This window comes from Sapajus apella, unplaced genomic scaffold (assembly GCF_009761245.1).
Source record: "Sapajus apella isolate SASKATOON/1434 unplaced genomic scaffold, GSC_monkey_1.0 scaffold92, whole genome shotgun sequence".
Classification (NCBI taxonomy): Eukaryota; Metazoa; Chordata; class Mammalia; order Primates; family Cebidae; genus Sapajus; species Sapajus apella.
The window spans coordinates 4,232,456-4,254,360 of record NW_022437032.1 but is presented as its reverse complement, the minus strand read 5'-3'; the positions used below and the strand labels follow the sequence as shown (position 1 = coordinate 4,254,360).

General features: G+C 50.2%; 1 protein-coding gene across 3 annotated transcripts in view; it reads right to left on the bottom strand.

Annotated features, from left to right (window-relative positions):
- Positions 1-21,905, bottom strand: part of ATP9A (ATPase phospholipid transporting 9A (putative)) — a 159,265-nt gene that overhangs the window by 20,102 nt on the left and 117,258 nt on the right. For all 3 annotated transcript variants that reach the window (XM_032255980.1, XM_032255977.1, XM_032255978.1), the window contains exons 15-19: positions 14,994-15,155; positions 8,042-8,134; positions 6,396-6,479; positions 4,047-4,217; positions 935-1,033 (exon numbers count right to left, since the gene is read on the bottom strand). In XM_032255980.1, the coding sequence (XP_032111871.1) occupies positions 935-1,033; positions 4,047-4,217; positions 6,396-6,479; positions 8,042-8,134; positions 14,994-15,155 (609 nt within the window). The remainder of the gene's footprint in view (positions 1-934; positions 1,034-4,046; positions 4,218-6,395; positions 6,480-8,041; positions 8,135-14,993; positions 15,156-21,905) is intronic.

Sequence of the window (21,905 nt, the reverse complement as noted above, 5' to 3'; positions counted from 1 at the left end):
AAAAAAAAAAAAAAAAAAAAAAAAAAAAAAAAAAAAAAAAACAACTTTTAAGCCACTCTACACATCACCGGGAAAGTATCAAAAGTACTGATTTGGAGATCACAGATAAGTTTTAATGAGGAGGACAATTCACAAAGAATCTGTGAATGATGAGAACTGACTATACCTGCCTCTACACTATTCTAAAACTTGATGGATTTTTTTGAAGCTTCTCTGTGCTATGGACCAAAGGCAGGGGTGAGGAGGAGACCCCCAAATATCTAGAGACCCTCCAGTTTGCCATCGTGGCTCTGGTTTCAGATCAGTGGGATTGCTATAACCTGCCCCAAAGAGGACCCGGTGCCCCTTACCTCCCCAACACGAGAAAGCCTAACACAGGCCTTGCTGGACGCAGTTCCTGATGTGTGCACTGTTTCACCCAATGCCTGCCACAGGGGCGGGCCATCTCTCATTTGCCCACCCAATTCCCCTCCTTCAAAAGGCTCCTCAATGGTCCTGACTGCCTCCCCCTTGAGAGGGCACATAGGCCAGAATCTGTGGCCTGGAATTTCTTTCTTATCCAAGGACTGAACTTCCAGGGGTTCAGTGAACTCCCAGGAATCCCATACATAATTTCACGTGTATGAGTGGAGCTGCATCTTTCGGGGGTAGTGCCTAAGTTTCATCAGCTTCTCAAAGGGACTGTGACCCCCTAAAAGGGTAAGAGCACGGCATTAGCACAGGACTCTCAGGAGGTGCTCCTAAACCACTCCCGGAGGGAACTCTCCAGCCGGCACCTGGCTCATCAATCATCCCACCCAAAGAATCACTCAACTGTGGCTGAAGCTCCCCTCCCTAGGTGGATCCTTCTTAAGGGGCCCACTCGAGGTTAGGAGGCTCAGGACTAATCGAACCTCACTGCCCCCCTGTGGCCCTAACACAGAGGACGCTTTACCAGCCGGAACACGTGGATGTCCTGGTTTCTGGTCACCAGGTGTGCATTCTTCGCTGTGCATGTAGCGGTCTCCAGCTTGTCCCCCGTCAGCATCCAGACCTGAAATGACCGCACAGCAGAGGTCCTGTTTGTTAGTTTTTGAGGCCAGCCTGTCAACTGCAACAGCTGAGTTTCCAAGAACATGGAGCTGAACTTGAAAGGTGCCGTTTACCTCCTGCCGACGCGTGCTGTCCTCAGCACGACTCAGCAAGCGCCCTGGCTGAAGGGCTTTAGGACTCCAAGCAAAACCACTGCTGGTAGCAGCAAAAGCTGGTGGATCCTTCTAGAAAGAGCCATCTGGCCACAAACTACAGGAGGTACTGTGAAGCTCGGTCCTTGGACCGCATAATTCGCCTTCTGAGGATTTTTCTTAAAGTGATAAATATCCTAAAAGAAGGGAAAGGCTGTATGGGTGAGAGGACACCTCTGTGTCCTGCAGGAAACACTGATTTGTGACGCTGTGGACTTTCTACATAGTTAGATGAGCAAGAGAGACCCTCCTGGGGTTTAATTCAGCTAGAAAGTGCTAACCCTAAATGAGCCAGGTTATTCCACATTGTGTGTATCATCTCACGCTGCACTGCTGTGCTGTGGGCTCAGAGGGGGCAGGTGACTTGCCCCAGACCACACAGCCACCTCTCTTCCTAACCAAGCCAAGTCTTCAGTCCTCAGGAATGTGCTTCCTGCTCTGAGATTTCACCTCATTAACCGTCTTATTCTCTTTACTCCCAGCTGGGAGCAGTCTTGGGGCTATCGGACAAAGAAAATCTGGACAGCAGGGGAAGTGTAGGAAAGAAAATCCTATTTTCCCGAGTCTCCCGAGGGTCCACTATGTGCTCGGCACCCATGCTGAGCTGCTGTTACCTTCATGACAGCTTCAAACACTGGGGAAGGAATTAGCCTGGCGTGGTGCGGCGTGCCTGTAATCCCAGCTGCTCCTGAGGCTGAGGCACAAGAATCACTTGAATCCAGTGCTAAGAGGTTCAGTCATTTGCCAAGGGTCACAGAAGAAGGGAGAGGCAGGATAGGAACCCAGGCAGTGGGAAGGGCAGAAGGAAGACACGGAGTGCCTCTCAGGGCCGAGCCTCCCGGGCCCTCTCCCCTGTCTGGGTCTATGTTTGCCCTCATTCTCCCGCCTGTCCTAAAAACAATATTCTTCCTGGTGAGCCTAGTGAGTCACCGTTCTCAGGACTTCATGCAAGAGAACAAACACTGGGGAAGGAACTGGGAGGCTGACGTTCCAGAAAAGCATGAAAAGAATGATCAGGTGCATGACGTGGCTACTGTCCCACACTGGGGTGAAGAAGATGCTACAGGAAGGGCTGGAGACCCAGCTCCAGTCCCAGCTCTGCCGCTTGTGGGAACCTGGGGAAGGGAGGCGCATCACTCAGCCTCAGTTTCTACATCCACACAAGGGGCTAATGTAGAAAATTTCCTGTGCAGCCAGGCGCAGTGGCTCATGCCTGTAATCCCAGCACTTTGGGAGGCCAAGGTAGACGGATCACTTGAGGTCAGGAGTTCAAGACCAGCTTGACCAATGTGATGAAACCCCCATCTCTACTAAAAATATAAAACTAGTCAGGCATGGTGGCACATACCTGTAATCCCAGCTACTTGGGAGGCTGAGGCAGCAAAATTGCTTGAACCCGGGAGGCAGAGATTGCAGTGAGCTGAGATCCTGCCACTGCACTCCAGCCCGGGCAACAAGAGCAAAATTCTGTCTCAAAAAAAAAAAAATATCCGGTGCAAGATCATATCTTAGACTTTAATTACCAACTGATCTGCCCCATCTCAGGCACCCCTCCCCCTCTCATCTAACAGGAAACCAGAAAGATAAGGCGCATCCATGCTCTGTAAATAAAACATCTCATCTTGGGATAACACCATTTTGAGAAGGAGGAAAACCCCAGGACAAAGCTGGAAGCAGAAAATGGAAACTCCTGAACTCCAAGAGAAGTCTTAGGAATGGCCAGGACCCAACTGCAGACTCCACAATGGAGCAGAAATGGGCTTCCAGCAGCCAGACTTCCAGAAACAAGGTCCCCCTGGTGATTTCCTGATGACGCACCAAGCCTGAGAACCGAACGCACGCGACAGAATCGGGTTTACAAGGGAAGAGGCACACAGCGGTGGGAGTCCCCAGTGGGCCCGAATGTCGCCTGGCGTCTATCCCTTCCTCCTCCCATGGCTCTGCTGAAAGGGCAGGCCCCAGGACGCAGCAGACAGCCACTTCTGAGTGGAGGCCAGTGGCAGGGACACGTTTCCAGGAGCTCCAGGCCAACGAGTTTGTTCACACCTCCCTTGAGTCCACTGAGGACCAGGTCCTCACGTGCCCTCTGCTGGCCTCTCCAGATTCAACTCCTAGTATTTTTTTTTGGCCCCAAACCGTAGAGTGCAAAATGCTAATATGACAGTGTGATGGTGCTGGTGGCCATGCTGCTGGTGGCCGCTGGCTCACTCAGCCACACGACAGACGTGCTAGTCACTCTACTAGAATATAATCAGCAGGTATGCACGCCAGACACTGCTCGACCCTGAGCACCAGGGAGCCCAGAGAGGTCAGGGGAGACACTGGTACAGTAAAGGCAAACGCTACACAAGACGCCTTCCAAATCAGGGCTGGAGGGCCAGGCACGGTGGCTCACACCTGTAATCCCAGCACTTCGGGAGGCCGAGGTGGGAAGATCACCTGAGGTCAGGAGTTCAAGGCCAGCTTGGCCAACATGGTGAAACCCTGTCTCTACAAAAACACAAAAATTAGCTGGGCATGGTGGTGGGTGCCTGTAATCCCAGCTGCCCAGGAGGCTGAGGCACAAAAATGGCTTGAATCCAGAGGTGGAGGTTGCAGTGAACCAAGATCGTGCCACTGCACTCTAGCCTGAGCAACAGAGCAAGATTACATCTCAAAAAAAAAAAAAAAAACCGGGCTCGAGGGGCAGAAACAATGGCTGCAGCCACTGCAGAGAAGGCACTCCTGGTCTCTGCTGCTCGTCCTGCTCTGATCGCCCTGCACTGCTGAAGGGATAACTGGCATCACCCTGGAGTGCCCTTCCCTGCAGCCAGCCCGCCCTACCTTGATGCCAGCGTTCCTCAGGGTCTCCAGCGTGGGCCGCACGTCCGCCTGCAGCTGGTCCTCCACGCCCGTCAGGCACAGCAGCTCCATCTCCATCTCCAGGCTCTCAATGACCGTGGCCACTTTGAGGGAGCGGTCGTGCACACTCAGCTTGGCCTGGACGTAGCGGGCCTGGGACACACCAGCAGATGCGGTCACTGCTTAGGACGAGGAGATGCCAGGCTGACTGGCCAGGGCCGAGAATGGACAGGCCGCGCCCGGTCCCCACCACACAAGGTGGGGACCCCAGCAGGTGAGCTGGACCCCGCAGGGGTGACACAGGCTTCTGGCTTCCCCATAAGTCCTCCATGCAGACACCGCACAGACCTGAGTCCCACCCTATGCTCTACACTCGCCTGCTGGGGGGCTTCCAGCAAGTCACTTAACCTCTCTGAGCCTTGGCCACGAAATGACAGTAACAGCACCAACCTCACTGGGTTGTCTCAGGGACAGGCACAACCAAGATCTCAAAAAACATGAAGTCCCCCACACTCCACATGCACTTTGTAAAGCACACGCCGGGGTCACTAGCTTTTTTAAAGACGAGGTTGGGCTTCTGAAGACCATCAACCCAAACTTCCGCTTCTTTTCTTTACCATGTTAGCAACAGCCTGGGGGAAAACCAGCCATCTCCTAATGGGCCTGCTCAAAGCACACGCTGTTAAAGTTACAAGGCGGGTAGAATTTGTCAGGACTAGAACGCTTGTTACATAACGGCTTACAGAGAACTCAAATACATTAACGAGAGATCCAGGCAGTTTCTCCAGGTAGAGCAGGGCAGGGGCCCACAAAGCCTGTCCCGCCTCCCTCCCTTGCATTCCTGCATGCTGGCCCCAGAGACACAGCAGTGAACAAGGCAGGGACCCTCCCCTCAAGGAACACACAGGATCTATGGGACAGGATGACAACAAACAAGTCACTAATCTGGTTCAACTCCAACATTTTTACAGCTTAAAGAAATTAGGGATGCCGGGTGCAGTGGCTCATGCCTGTAATCTTAGCACTCTGGAAGGCCAAGGTTGGCAGATCACCTGAAGTCAGGAGTTCAAGACCAGCCTGGCCAACATGGCAAAATCCTGTCTCTACTAAAAAATACAAAAATTAGCCAGGCATGGTGGCGCATGCCTGAAATCGCAGCTACATGGGGGGTTGAGGATGAAGAATTGCTTGAACCTGGGAGGTGAGGTTGCAGTGAGCCAAGATCATGCCATTGCACTCCAGCCTGGGTGACAAGAGTGAAACTCTGCTCAAAAAAACAAAAAGGGAACCAAACGAGGTGCAGTGGTCACGCTTGTAACCCCAGCTACAGGGAGGTTGAGGCAAGAAGACGGCTTGAGGCCAGGAGTTTGAGATCTGACTGGGCAGCATAGCAAGACCCCATCTCAAAATAAATGTGCAAAAAAAGAGAAAAGAAATTAGGGCTCCAAGAGGATGATTTATGCCAAACTTTTCTTGAAGGCATTCTATGTGCCAAGAACTATCTTTAACTATTAAGGATATAAGAACAAACCAGGCCAGGCGCCGTGGCTCACACCTATAATCCCTACACTTTGGGAGGCCAAGGTGGGTGGATCCCCTGAGGTCAGGAGTTTGAGACCAGCCTGCCCAACATGTCGAAACCCCGTCTCTACTTAAAATACAAAAATTAGCCAGGCATGGTGTCGGGCACCTGTCATCCCAGCTACTTGGGCGGCTGAGGCAGGAGAATTGCTTGAACCCAGGAGGCGGAGGTTATAGTGAGCCGAGATGGCGCACTGCACTCCAGTCTGTGTGACAAGAGCAAAACTGTGTCTCAAAAAAAAAAAAGAACAAACCAGACTTGCGAAGTCCCTGACCTCAAAAATATTTTTTTATTCCAGAAAAGAGATGGATAAGGTGAATGTTTAAAAAAGTACGTGAACGAGGTCAAGGTTACATTTTTCTGGCCTCTCCAGATTCAACTCCTAGACATCTTGTTTTGGCCCCAAATGGTGGAGTGCGATGACAGTGACAAAAGCATTGAAAAAGTGACACAGTGTGATGGATGGAAAGTGAGAAGGTGCCTTAGACAGGTGGTCCAGGAAGACTTCTTGGAGGAGGTAGCTGCTGAGCTGAAACCCAAAAGAAGCAAGGGAATGGGCCATGGGGCTCTGTGGGTGAAGAGAGTTCCAGGGAGAAAGAATAGCAGGTAGAAAGGCCTCTCAACAACAGTGAACCCCGTGTGCCCAGAAACGACATCAGAGTGGCTCACACAGGAGGAGGGAGGTGGAAGGGGTGACTGGCAGGTGGGCGGGGCTGCAGAAGCCGCAGAAAGGTCACAAAACAACTTACTTCAAAGTCCTGATACTGCTCCTCCGCTAGAGACTTCTTCGCCACCACGAGCACCCGGAGCCCTTCTCGGGCCATGTTGCCACACTGAAAAGTAGACCACAGTCAGAGCGGGGGCTGTGCTGGGCGCTCCTGACCTCACTGCGGGGGGACCAGGGCCCAAGTGGACGTGCCCCTCCCACAGCGACAAGGAAAATGGCAAATCAGAAAGTTGCTCTCCCCTGCAGCAATCTTCCCTGGAGCAAACCTTCTACAGTAGAGGGGGCAGAGAGGCAGCCCGTGGCTAAACATGGCCGCACACAGGTCGTCTTTGATAAGCACATACATGTTTCAAAATTTAAGTCTACACCGTATGGTCAGACAGGTACAGTGGCTCATGCCTATAATCCCAGCACTTTGGGAGGCCGAGGTGGGTGGATCATCTGAGGTCGGGAGTTCGAGATCAGCCTGGCCAACATGGAAAAGTCCTGTCTCTACTGAAAATACAGAAAAATTAGCCGGGCATGGTTCCGCATGTCTGTAATCTCAGCTACTTGGGAGGCTGAGGCAGGAGAATCGCTTGAACCTCAGAGGTGGAGGTTGTGGTGAGCCCAGATTGCGCCATTGCACCCCAGCCTGGGCAACGAGTGAAACTCTTGTCTCAAAAAAAAAAAAAAATCATACGGTCTCACACACAAATCTGGGTTGCTGAATGGGTGGAAAAACTGAGCATCTGACGAAATCAATCACTGATGGCTGAGAAGCAGTGGCCCCCGCGTTCCCAGGAAGCAGAGGTGTCAAGGGAGGAGCTCCAGCACATTTTACACGCAAAGTGCAACTCTGCTCAAAAATCACAACCTGTTTTGTTCATCTGCATTAACTGCCTGGCCCCTGTAGACATCTGGGTTTACAGACCTTAAACTGGTAATCTAATGCAAAATATAAATTCTCCACGTAGAGCTAAGGGATGGGACAAAAACAGCCGGAGAAGCCTGAGCGCTGCTTCCCTCCTGCCGCTGGTCAACTGTCCACATCACAAACCGGGTTGGGCAGCCTCTGACACGGCCCCCACTCCCTGGAACTCACATTCTGGGATAAGCACCTACCCTTTGAGTGTGTGCTAGACCTACTGACTTGTCCCTAACAAACAGAACAGGCGAGAGTGAGGGGATGTCACAGCTGAGCTCAGGTTAGGAAAGCCAGACCCTTCCGTCTTGTTTGCTCTCTCCTGTGCCCTCACCTGCTCTTTGATGGAGCCAGCTGCCAGGCTGTGAGTGGCCCTACGGGAGAAGCCCACTTGCAAGGAATAGAGGGTGGCCTCTGATCAACAGTCAGCAAGCACCTGAGACCCTCAGTCCGACAGCCCACAGGGAGCTGAGTGCGGCCCACAGCCACTGAGCTTGCTCGCAAGTACCCCGGTTGAGCCTTCAAATGAGACCACAGCCCTAGGCAACATCTGAATTACGGCCAGTGGAAGACCCTAAAGCAGAGAATGCAGTTCAGCCACGCCAGGATCCCTGACTCACAGAAACCATCATCTATTAAATGGGTGCTGCTTTAAGCAGCTGCATTTCAGGGGGGTTTGTTACATAGCCACTGATAACAAACACAGAGACCCCCCTGCAGAACAGGCTTCAAGGTCTGGTGTTAACTCCCTGCGTCACACTTACCTCTTCCTCCAGCCAGTCGTTGTACTGCACAATGCCAGCCATGACCACATCTGCTCCCTTCATGTAAAACGTAATTTCTCCAGTTGATTCATCCTAGAGAGGGAGGCCAGAAAGAATGAGAAACTGAAAGGAACACCCTCTTCTGGCTGCAAAGTCCGCTTCCCATGACAGACGGTGTACAGAGTACATTTAACAGACACCAGTGTTTTATCACTTGGCTGAAGATGAAAAGCCAGAAGGGGCCTCATTTGGGTGCAAAAGCTACAGAAAGTAAAAGAAAAACTCAACACATTTGGAAAATTAGTCAAAGACGAAAGCAAGATCAAACAAATTTAAATACTTTTATTTTGTTAGTTTTTTTGAGATGGAGTCTCACTTTGTCACCCAGGCTGGGGCGCAGTGGTGCAATCTCGGCTCACTGCAACCTCCACCTCCCAGGTTCAAGCAATTCCCTGCTTCAGTCTCCTGAGTAGCTGGGATTACAGGAACCTGCCACCACTCCCAGCTAATTTTTGTATTTTTAGTAGACACGGGGTTTCACCATCTTGGCCAGGCTGGTCTCAAACTGCTGACTTTGTGATCCGCCCGCCTTGACCTCCCTAAGTGCTGGGATTATGGGCGTGAGCCGCTGTGCCTAGCCAGATTTAAGACCTTTGTTTTGAAAGTTATTACTATTTCGACTGGAATAGACTCACACACCATGTAGATTTATACTTGAGACAGCAGATATCACCAAACTGTGGTCCACCGAAAGACTAGGGAAGACCGGGACCAGAACGGGGTGCTCAACCTCATCACTGTGAACATTTGGGGCCGGATAACTCTGCTCCGCGGGGCCCCTCCTGTGCACTGTATCCCTGTTCAGCAGCATCCCTGGCCCCTGCGCACTAGACACCAGTCACACCCTCCATGGTGGCACCAAAATGTCTCCAGACTTTAGCAAACGTCTCCTGGGGCCAAACTAACTGTCTCAGCTGAGAATAATGCCAGATGCCTACATCTACCTGAGGACTGGCCTAGAGATCCAATTTCAGTTCACCCTGACCAGGTTTCCTGGGTAGTACCATGGCACAGGCCCCAAATGCTTGGTCCTGGCACCAGTTCCCAGCTGTGTGCAGCTGGACAAGCTACTGCTCTTCCCCAAACCTGAGTCTTCTCTTCTGTATAACAGGAGTCAAGCATGCAGCATAGATACCGATGCACAAAAAGGGCCCCTCCGTGGTATAATCGCTGTTGGGAGGAAGGTGACTTCCCAAGTCTCCCAGCCATCCTGTGCGGAGAGAACAAGACTGAGCGCAGGACTCGCCATGGGACAATGTGGCCCTACAGGAGACATCTAGTAATGTCTGGAGACACTCTAAGTTGTCACAACGCAGGCAATGTCCTAGTGGCATCTGATGGGTGGAGGTGAGGGGTGCTGCTCACCCTCCTGCACCACACAAGACGCCCCAACTGCCACCAGGAATTCCTCCGGCCCTAAAAGTCAACAGTGCTGAGATGGAGAAGTCCTGGCTTTGAGGAACAACAGCGCGGCCACAGGTCCTTCCCCGTTTTTCCCCCCAGTGATTCTGGTCACTGGGAGGTGGGAGGCAGTATAGATAGGCAAGAAAATGGAGCACGGCCATCAATACCTTGTGCCTAAATTTTGCTGCTCCAGGAAGCCCAGAATAAACGCCCATGAAGTCTTCACTGAATATGAACCCGCGGAGACAGAAGTGACGGCATCTCGAGCCAAGCACAGTGGCTCACGCCTGTAATCCCAGCAATTTGGGAGGCTCAAGCGGGTGGATCACCTGAGGTCAGGAGTTCAAAACCAGCCTAGCCAACATGGCAAAACCCCCTCTCTACTAAAAGTAAAAAATTAGCTGGGCCTGGCGGCACATACCTGTAGTCACAATGACTCAGGAGGCTGGAGAGTCACTTGAAACTGGGAGGCGGAGGTTGCAGTGAGCTGAGATTGCACCACTGCACTCCAACATGGGCGACAAGAGCAAAACTGCATCTCAAAAAAAAAGTGACTGCATCTCAGATGCAAATGCACCATGCTGACTCTGATTAGGCCAGTCCCATCAACGCCCCTGATGCCTACTTTATTCACCATCCTTCATGTAAGAACATGCCAAGCTTGATGATGCTCCACAGATTACAGGTGATGACACAAACAGCCTTCTTGCCTCTCCTGGAGGGTGCCTGTCATTGTCCTGCTGAGGGGCACAGATGCTTTCCCTGTGGAATAAGCCTCAGATCTAGGGAGTAACCATGCAGAGATCTATCTGCCTTGCTGCCCAAAACCACGCTTCTGTTAAGCTCCCACAAAAGCCACACTTCTATCTGCACGTTCCCCCACTAAAACGCCCTTTACCGCCCCACTGGATTTGTCTGCCTTGTCCTTCGGTTTCAGGCTCCTTCAGGGGCCACTGTGCCTCTACAGCCCTTTCACGGGACAGAAATATCCCAACTCAGATTCACGGTAGAGTTTCCTCTTTTAAAATAACTTTCCAATATGCCCCTTAATCACCGACAATCTTTCAGAGCAACACGCTGACTCAAAAGCATCCCCAGGCCAAGACAGGCATGACTCTTAAAAGCGTTTGACCGCACACTTTATCTTGGATGGACTGCCACTATGCCTGCTCTTGATGCAGGCCAAAGGGAGCTGCGGGGTCTGCGCATTCAAGCATCAGAGGTTTTATTTTTTCCATCCCCCCCTCCCCTAACCAAAGGGTGCTCAGCAGCAAGGCTGCAGGAACTGATGCTCCCCACCCAGCTTCCTCACTATGAAAGGGGCTCGGGTGAGTTTAGAAGCTCTGTCCAATATAAATACCATCAACTATCTCCTCCCATGAGTCACTTCCTCCCATGGAGTTCATCACAAGTTTACTTCGTTCCCATATTATGGCAAGATGACGTCATCAATTTACAGAGACCGGCCGGCTGTGTGGCATTGTCTGGGGGCCTCATCTTTTCCCACTGTGGTCTGTATCTGGCACCTACTCAAAGGCGTCTTTTAGTCCAGCAATGACAGCGCTATGATGATCTACAGCCGCGATCCAAACCCGTGGCTCCACAGGGGAAGGGGAGAAGGCATCGGAACATCTTGTACGAAACAAAAACAAAACAGGGACCCGACCTTCCTTCGGAAAGACAGCACACGAGCACTTCTCTAACCTGGCCTGATTTCTTCAGAGACAGAGATTCACACAACGAGATGACCTTGCTCTGTGGGTGGGAGAAGGTGTGCCATGCACTGTGTGTGAGCTCACACATGTTTAATGAAGAGACGGGGGGGCCAGGCGTGGTGGGTCACACCTGTAATCCCAGCACTTTGGGAGGCTGAGGTGGGCGGATCACGAGGTCAGGAGATCGAGACCATCCTAACACAGTGAAACCTCATCTCTACTAAAAAAAAAAAATACATATATATATATACATATATATATGTATGTATATTTTGTGTACATATATATATACACAAAAAAAATTAGCCGGGTGTGGTGGCACATGCTAGTGGTCCCAGCTACTCAGGGGACTGAGGCAGAATTGCTCGAACCCGGGAGGCAGAGGTTGCAGTGAGCTGAGATCGGCACCACTGCACTCCAGCCTGGGTGAGACCCAAACTAGGACTGCCAACAGTCACTAAACCAAGTGGAGAGAAGTTTTCTTTTTTTATTTTGAGACAAAGTCTCGCTGTGCTGCCCAGCTGGTGTGCAGTGGCGCTGCTCAGCTCACCACAGCCTCTGTCTCCCAGACCCGAACTCTGCCAACACCATTGACGTCTGGATGTGGATCCCAGCACCAGAGAATCTTAGACCCCTTGAGCCCAGGCTGTGAGAGACCCTGAGCCAGAGGACCCAGCAAGCCTGCCACAGAAACTCTCCTGGCTATGGAAACGATCAGATAGCACACAGAAAAGCGAGCCCCCCAGTTAGGTGTGGTGGCTCATGCCTATGATTCCAGCACTTTGAGAGGCCGAGACGGGAGGATCATTTGAGCCCTGGAGTTTGAGATTAGCCTGGGCAATATGGTGAGACCCCATCTTCACCAAAACTACAAGAATTATCAGAGCATGGTGGTGTGCACCTGCAGCCCCAGCTACTTGGGAAACTGAGGCAGGAAGGTTGCTTGAGCCTGGGAAGTCGAGGCTGCAGTGAGCCATGATTATGCCCTGCACTCCACCCTGGGCAACAGAGCAAGACCCTGGAAAGAAATAAAGAAAAGACAGAAGAAAGGAAAGACGGAAAGAGATGAAGGGAGGAAAAAGGAAGGAAGGAAAAGGAAGGAGAAGGAAGGGAGGAAGGGAGGGAGGGAGGGAGGGGCGGGCAAGGGAAGGAAAGAGAAGGAAGAAGGGGAGGGGAGGGGAGGGAGAGGGGGGGGGGGAAAAGGAAGGAAAAGAGAAGGAAGAGGGGGGGGGGGGGGGAGGGAGAGGGGAAGGGGAAAGAGAAGGGAATGAAGAAAAGGAGGAGAGGAGAGGCAAGAAGTGAAAAGAGAAAAAAAGAAAAGAAAAGAAAAGAAGCTTCTCTACCGCAGGGGAATACATTTCCTGGAGTAAGGGAATGCATTTCCCTGTAAGACAGACCTCAGTGCCTAAGACCATGAATAACACTGACCCCTATATACACCATGTGTTTTCCTACACAAATCTACCTACACTAAAGTTTAATTTGTTAATTAGGCACAATAAGAGATTAACAACAACAACTTAGAACAAAATAGAACAATTCTACTATGCTGTAATCAAAGTGAAATAAGCCTTGCTTGAACACAGCCCTGCAACACCCTAACAGCCTGAGGGCTCCTGAGTGACAGGAGCAGGCAGGTGGACGTTGTGAGGACACTGCACAGAGATAAAAATTCATGTCCCAGGGGGATGGAGTGGGGTGGCATGAAACTCATCACACTACTCACAACGGCACACAACTTAAAACCTATGAATTGTCTATATCTGGGATTTTCCATTCCATATTTTTAGACTACTGACCATGGGTAACAGATGAGTGAGGATGACCACACTGCTGTTTCAAGCCACTAGATGCGGGTGATCTGTTACGCAGTGATATGGAGTTAATATCCTACCCCGACATTACCGTGGGTCCCCTGTGAGCTTTTCCACATCCCTCTTGTCGCACCCCAGTCCTAACCCCCAGGTCCTGCGGTACAGAGCCCGGAACTAGAAGCCAGGCAGCCTGGAGCGAGTCCCAGCCCCACCAGTTCCAGCTGTGTGAACCTGGACAGGTTTCTGAGCCTCCCTCCACTTCCATTTTCTCCTCTGCCAAACATCGGTCTTAATGGTGCCTACTTCACGTGGTTACAGTGGTAAGAATTAAATGAGTTACTTTATGCAAATCACTTAGAACAGCCTCTGGCACACAATAAGCCCCACTCAAATGTTACCTGGGCTGGGTAATACCCGCACTTTGGGAGGCCAAGGTGGGCGGATGGCTTGAGGTCAGGAGTTCAAGACCAGCCTGGACAACATGGCAAAACCCCCATCTCTACTGATAATACAAAAAATTAGCCGGGCATGATGGCACATGCCTGTAATCCTAGCTACTCGGGAGACTGAGGCAGAAGAATTGCTTGAACTCAGGAGGCAGACGTTGCAGTGAGCCGTGATGGTACCACTGCACTCCAGCCTGAGTGACAGAGTGAAACTGCGTATCAAAGAATAAATAAATGTGCCGGGCATGGTGGCTCACACCTGTAATTCCAGGATTGTGGGGGTCCCAGGCAGGAGAATCACTTGAGGCCAAGTTTGAGACCAGCCTGGGCAATACAGTAAAACCCCATAGCTACAAAAATTTAAAAATTAGTCGGCCATGGTTTTGCAAGCCCATGGTCCTAGCTACTCGGGAGGCTAAGCTGGGAGGATTCTTATTATTAATAAATTATTTTAATAAGAATTTAAAAATTAAAAAGTTTTAAAAGAGCAAAGAGAAAAACGTATCAAATCAGACTCTTCAGACTGGCGACGTGTTTTCACGTCTGACACCATCGATTGTTGGTGAGGACAGGAAGGAACAGTGGGAACAGTGGGAAAGAGATGAGTACAGCCACTCGAGAAAAAGCCAGTGAATGCTGGTAACCAGAGCTGAAGATGCAGGCCGCGTGTGGGGGCTCACGCCTGTAACTCCAGCACTTTGGGAGGCCAAGGCGGGCAGATCACCTGAGGTCAGGAGTTTGAGACCAGCCTGGTCAATATGATGATACCCCATCTCTACTAAAAATACAAAAATTAGACAGGTGTGATGGTGCATGCTTGTAGTTGCAGCTACTCAGGAGGCCAAGGCAGGAGAACTACTTGGGCCCGGGAGGCATTCTCAGCCTATCTCAGCCTCCCCAGTAGCTGGGATTACAGGCATGCGCCACCACGTCCGGCTAATTTTTGTATTACAGTAGAGCTGGGGTTTTGCCATGTTGGCCAGGCTGGTCTGGAACTCCTGACCTCAGATGATCTGTCCACCTCAGCCTCCCAAAGTGCTGGGGGATGACAGGTGTGAGCCACCACACCCGGTCACAAGGTTTTCTTTTGGAGTGATGAAATGTTTTGAAACAAGAGGGGTGTGGTGGCTGCACAACCCTGAGAATGTACTAAACGCCAATGAATTTTTCACTTTAAAATGATTCTATGATGTGAATTTCACCACAATAAAAAAAAAAATACGTATTTAATATGAAACAACAGAGAATGAGAGATGTACTACCAAGAAATCCCCAGTGAGTGTTCTCTTTAACATTCACTCCAGAACCAGGGACACCATAAGCGGATCAGAGTTATGGAGTGTGTCCAATCAAGGAACTCATTTCCTTTCTGCTTAGGGAATTATATTCCCTCTTTAGTCTGGGTGACAGACACCACAGTAAAGAGGGTCAGAAAGAATGTCAAACCACAGGGACACACGCAGCATGCCTGGGGTTTTTAACTACTTCAAGCCATGAATAAAAGACAACTCACCCGCACGATGATGCCCATGCGCTTGCTTTCATAGGTGAAAGGGAAGATCTGCAGAATAGTGAAGTTCAGAATCTGGTCGCCAGGGGTCCTCAGCTGCATGGAAGACTGGTCCCGGCCCACCAGGGTTAAGCCCACACTTTCGGTCCACTGTACCAGGGCCACCTAAACATAACACAGGTTGAGGGTCAGGCGCACAGCAGAGAATCTGGGTTCACAGTCTGTGCCATGAACACAAAGGCGGACGGGGCTCGGAGACAGGGGAATCACAGTAGTCACTGCCCTTGGGGGCACCCAGTACTCTCTGCTGGCCCGTGACAGTGTCTGTTCCTCTGGGCTTGGGAGGGCTCCCACGCTGAAAGCTGCCCTTCTGTAAGGCATAACTCATCTTTTCTAGGCTCCAAGCAGGCTGCACACCAGAGGCACGGCAGAAGGAGCTGGCACAGGGTTAAGAGTGATTGGCGGCCCGGGCTGCGCAGTGCCCTAGGCCTATAATCCCAGCACTTGGGGAGGCCGAGGCAGGAGGACCATGTGAGTCCAGGAGTTTGAGAGAAGCCTAGGTAACACAGGGAGACCCTGTCGCTAAAAGCTTTATTTTTTTTTTAATTATTAGGGTGGTGGCTCATGCCTGTAATCCCAGCACTTTAGGAGGCTAATGTGGGCAGATCACCTGAGGTCAGGAGTTTGAGACCAGCCTGGCCAACGTGGTAAAACCCCATCTCTACTAAAAATACAAAAATTAGCCAGGTGTGGTGGTGGGCTCCTGTAATCCCAGCTACTCAGAAGGCTGAGGCAGGAGAATTGCTTGAACCTGGAAGGTAGAGGTTGCAGTGAGTAGAGATCATCATGCCAGCACATTCCAGCCTGGGCGACAGAGCAAGACTGCATCTCAAAAAATAGTAACAATTATTAGGGTGGGGTGGTGCACGCCTGTCATCCCAATTGCTCAAGAGGTTGAGGTGGGAGGATCACTTGATCCTGGGAGGTGGAGGCTGCAGGCTGCCACGACAGCGCCACAGTACTCCCACCTGGACAGCACAGCAAGACCCTGTCTCAAAAAAATATAATAAAATAAATGTAAGCAACTAATTCTCAGGGTCTAAAAGCTCATGAAGAAAATAAAACATGTCTGCAGATGGAGCTAGCCTAGGGTCTCCAGGAATAAAAATGAAACAGGAGTGGGAAAGGGAAGACAAGATGGGGAAAGGAGAAGCAGGGAGGAGCCGGGGGCCCCACCCCTGGTTGCCCTTCATCCCTGCAGCCACAGGAGGGTGGCCTTGGTGGGGTCGGGGGGTGCAAACAGTGTGAAGGGCCTGCATGTGCCCACCAAGCTGGATGGCAGGCTCATCATGCTTACTCCCAGAAGAGCAGGGGCTTGGTAAGCTGCTCTCGGCTGGCAGCTGCAATGGGCTGAGACAGGATCTGCCCAGGTCTAGCTGACATCAGTAAGAGACCCAAGGGACAGTGCCATCCCAGTTCATCAGATGTCCCTTCTCGAATCACAGGGGTCTAAGTCAGGGTGCGTGCACATGGGTACATCCTCAGTGGGAGGCCACCCCAACGCACTATCACCCATTACAAAGTTGACAGGTGGGCCGAGCATGGTGGCTCACACCTGCAATCCCAGCACTTTGGGAGGCCAAGGTGGGTGGATCACAAGGTCAAGAGATCGAGACCATTCTGGCCAACATGGTAAAACCCCATCTCTACTTAAAAAAAATACAAAAATTAGCTGGGCGTGGGGGTGCGCGCCTGTAGTCCCAGTTACTTGGGAAGCTGAGGCCAGAGAATCACTTGAACCTGGGAGGCAGCAGAGGTCGCAGTGAGCCAAGATCACATCACTGCACTCCAGCCTGGTGACAGAGCGAGACCTCGTCTCAAAAAAAAAAAAAAAAAAAAAAAAGTTGACGGGAGGTGTGGCAGACAGAATAATGGCTCCCAAAAAAGCCCATGTCCTAATCCCCAGAACCTGAGAATGTTACCCGACATGGCAAAAGGAACTCAGCAGATGGGATTCAGTGTAAGGACCTTAAAATGGGAAGCTTATCCCAGACCACCCAGGTGGGCCCAGTGAGTCACATGAGTCCCCAAAAGGGATGCACTCCTGCTTGTGACCAGAGAGACTCATGAACAGAAGAAGGGCTCGAGAGATGTGGTGATGCAGGCTTGGAGGACGAAGGAAGGGGCCATATACCAAAGAATGCGGGCAGCGTCTAGGGGCTGGAAAAGGCAACAGATTCTCCCCTAAAGACTCAGCAGCAACACAGCAACGGTGCTCGAGCAGCCTCAATCCTGTCTCAGTGAGACCCTCGTCCTGTGTTCACCCATGATCTATAGAACTGTAAGAAAAATCTATTTGTTTCATTTTAAAATAGATGCTGGCCGGGTGCAGTGGCTCACGCCTGTAATCCCAGCACTTCGGGAGGCCGAGGCGGGCGGATTGCTTGAGATCAGGAGTTCGAGACCAGCCTGGCCAATATGGTGAAACCCCATCTCTACTAAAATTACAAAAATTAGCCAGGCTTAGAGGCGGGTGCCTGTAATCCCAGCTACTTGGGAGGCTGACGCAGGAGAATTGCTTGAACCCAGGAGGCGGAGGTTGCAATGAGCTGAGATCGCACCACTGCACTCCAGCCTGGGCGACAGAGTGACTCCACTGCAAAACAAAACAAAAAACATAAATGCACAGTAATTTGGTACAGCAACAACAGGAAAGGAATACAGGAGGGCTTCCAATTTCAATACCAAACAAGCTGTCACTGTTCCCATCCAAGTCCAAAGGTACAGTGTCTACCAAAAAAATCAAGAAAGAAGAAAAGGCAGGCCCTCCCCCCTTCTTCTCATAAAGCTTAATCTGTAGGGGGAGAAGGGGAAGCAGGTTTTAGGAGGCTGTTGACAGGGGCTGCGCGTAGGTGATGGGGAGAGGGGTACTCGGGGGACGTCACCTCCACTGGAAGTATTTGGTTATCTTTAAACCCAGCGGTGGGTGGGTCTAACTTTCCGCAGGCCTGAAATAGTTCATGATAATTGCTTCTTCACTGAGGATGGTGGAAGGTAAAGAGTCCATTTTCAGGGACTCCTTTAGCAGCCCAGCTGTCTCTTGCACGTCTGTTTAATCTGCATTCCTGCCGGGCATGATGCTCACACCTATAATCCCAGCACTTTGGCAGGCTGAGGTGGAGGATCGTTTGAGCCCAGGAGTTCAAGAGCAGCCTGGGAGGCAGACCTCGTCCCTACAAAAAATTAGCCAAGCATGGTGGCATGCACCTGTAATCCCAGCTACTTGAGAGGCTGAGATGAGAAGACAGATTGAGCCTGCGAGGTAGAGGCTACAGTAAGCTGAGACCATGCCACTGCACTCTAGCCTGGGTGACAGTGACACTCTCTCAAAACAAACAAAAAAAACTGGGGTTCCTCTTGAGTTCCTGTTCCTTTTACCAAGAGAGCGCTACAGAAGCCACAAGGTGAAGGTATGCAGCTCTCCAGCTGCTGTCCTTTCTCTCTCTGGAACCCCTGAACGTCATCTTGGCTGATCTGCTATACCCTGAAAAGGAAATCAGGCTGGAGCTCAAAACTGAGGTTCTGGTCCCCGCTCTGCCACCAGCCCCCAGCCCCCACAGGACTCTGAAAAATAAAGATCTTAAAATAGATGACTCTCTCTCATTCCACTCCAGCTCTGAAAATGTATCTTTAGGCATCCTTCATCCACCATGCTCTGCTACCAAATTCAGTTTCCGTTGCTTCTATTAACTACATTTACATTAGCAAGAAATTTTTTCAAGGCTCTACCTTGTTTAAATTCAAGTCATAATGAGTCAGCCAGCACTCACTAGCTTTAAGCTTTGACCAGTGGGAGAAACTGTCATACTGACCTCTACCTTTCAAAGAAAGGGCAGATCAAGTAGTGGGTTTCTTTGTTTGTTTTTTAGTTTCAGTTTTTGACTACCAGCCTAAGTCTTTGAAAACGCATTCACTTAGCTATTTACTTGAATGGCTGTGCTACAGATAATGTTTATGTCCCCTAAAATTCGTGTGTTGAAACCTAATCCCCAATGTGATAGCAGTTGGAGATGGGCCTTTGAGAGGTGATTAAGTCATGCGGGTGGGGCTCCTCATGAGTGGATAAGTGCCTTTATAAAACAGACCCCAGAGCGCTCTCTCGCTCCTGCCGTGACAAACAGAGTGAAAAGAGGGCCTTTTATGAGCCAGGAGGCAGGCCCTCGCCAGGCACCAAATCTGCCAGTATGCTGATACAGGACTCCCAGCCTCCAGAACTAGGAGCAATAACTTGTTGTTTACAAGACACTCAATGATGGTACGTAGTTACACGGCAAGCCATACAGACTAGGACGCTCTAACTTGCAATACAGCCCTGTTGTGTCTGCTAACAATTTTCTTCCAAAGCTTAAAATTAACAAATCAGTAATGATTCGCATGTATAAAATCACCCTGGCTGGGCGTGATAGCTCATGCCCGTAATCTCAGCACTTTGGGAGGCCAAGGCAAGAGGAACACTCGAGTTCAGGAGTTCAACACCAGCCTGGCCTACATGGTGAAACCCCATCTCTACAAAAATACAAACATGAGTTGGGCATGATGGTGGGTGCCTGTAATCCCAGTTACTTGGGAGGCTGAGGCAGGAGAATCACTTGAACCCCAAAGTCAGAGGTTGCAGTCAGCTGAGATGGCACCATTGCACTCCAGCCTGGGCAACAGAGCAAGACTCCGCCTCAAAAAAAAAAAGAAAAAGAAAAGAAAAAAAAAAAAATCCCATCTGTCTATGTAAAAAAGCTTGGGTGCAGTGTAAAAAGGTTTAGCGTGATACACGTGGCGTGAATTACTTCTAGCTTTTACTTCTAGCTTTCTAGACCACTGAAATGTTTTAAATATGTAAATGCATTTCTTTTATGTTTAATTTTAATTAAGTTAAATAAATTAAATAAGTTAAATTAGTTAAATAAGTTAAATTAATTAAATAAATACCCCAGTACAATTCAAATATTACAAATACTTAATTACGTACAAGCCAAAATGCCTGACTAAATTTATACCCTTCCAATATATACCCATTTAGTAACAAGGTAAAAAAAAAAAACTATTCTTCAGATACTTTCAAACACTTACGGAAATGACTTCTTTACTCCTGTTCTTGTGCAGCTATTCCTTTGCCCGTTAATTGCCCCGAAAAGATGTGAAAAGTCTGAGATACTGAGCATCCAGGAGATACACTAATTCCGGAAAGCCTGCTCTTAGCTTCAATCAAGAAAGCACCTAAAACTCCACAACCAGAAGTAGCTTCCAGGGCTGGGCAGCAGAACTCGGCCAGCCGCGCATACCCAGCTCCAGACCACGCGGGGCCGTACTGGGGAAAACGCTGAACAACTATAACCGGAAATGATCAAAGACAAACGCTTTTGAGGAAAGATGAATTACAACTGTATGTAAACATCTTTTAACCTTGCTTTCTTCCGTGGTAAACCTCTCAGTGGAGCTTAGGAGCCGACGACAGCGATACTTGTAGCCCTTCCCCACTGCTGGGATCCACCATCCGAATCAAAGCCTCTGTGAGGCCTGGTGAGGCGGCTCACGCCTGTAATCCCAGCACTCTGGGAAGCCAAGGCGGGTGGCTCCCTGAGGTCAGGAGTTCGAGACCAGCCTGGCCAACATGGTGAAACCCCCGTCTCTACTAAAGATACAAAAATTAGCCAGGCGTGATGGCAGGCACCCATAATCCCAGCTACTCAGGAGGCTGAGACAGGAGAATCACTTGAACCCGGGAGGCAGAGGTTGCAGTGAGCCAAGATTGCGGCACTGCACTCCAGCCTGGGCGACAGAGCAAGGCTCCATCTCAAAAACAACCAAAACAAGAAATTTCTCAGTCTCTGGGAGCTGATTCCAACAGGATATGAGCCCTGCAGGGAGCCTCTCCTTCTCACCTTCCACTCTCCTCCACGTTAACATAAGTCAGTGTTAATTTAAAGCTACTTTCTTAGAGGACACATAAAATCCCCCCCAGTCCTGCTCAGGAAAGACCAGTTTAGAAGTGGGGAACTCACACCTCTCCACTGTGAGCCAGACAAACATTTGGGGAGTGAGCTGAGATAAACTGCATTCCCTTCCAAAACAAAGTGATATACAGCAAGGTTACTTAACATTCTGGCAATTCCGGGCTTCTGTTCAAAGAAATCACCCCTTATCACACCAGAGACAGGATTTCAGGGGCTTGGGTCTCACTGCTGTTAACAGCCTGAGTTAGAGTCTCAATAACTGAAGGTCAAGGCGGCAGCAGAAAATGCAACCTCATTAAGGTGGATGAATGAACGGATACATTAGGCACGAACTGGATAAAATGCTGGAAAGAGAAAAGGAAATGGGTCTTGTCTCAGGAGTCTGCTGTGTCTTCTGCTTTGGACAAAAAGGAAAAACCAAAGGAGCATGGGTCACACCTTTCCCTTCCTCAAACGCCCATCTGAAGAACTCGTGCCAGAAGCCACCGTGAAAGGGCTTTTTCATCATTTCTTGGTCAGCAATAAACCACCTGTGACAAGTTTTTTAAGTTTTCCCTTTGTACCTGGGATGCTGTGCTTGGGAAATAAGCCAGATCACACTGAGCAGCCTTGAATTCTTGTCAAAAGCAGAATACATACTAACCATCAGAGCGCATATGATACAAGACGGGAATGTGACGTCTGATAAAAGGGGTTCTTTGGTGGCATTCAATAAGATAAACACCCAAGCTCACAAAGAGCCACTGGTCAGCCCTAATCCAGCCTTTCAGAATTATAAATCCAGCCAGACACACGGTTTTCTTTACTCAGTAAGAAAATACATTCAGCAATGCACCAGTTGGTGGTTACAGGTTCAAATACCGACAGGGGTTGGGAGAGTGGCAGACAGGAGTAGGGCAGGGCCATG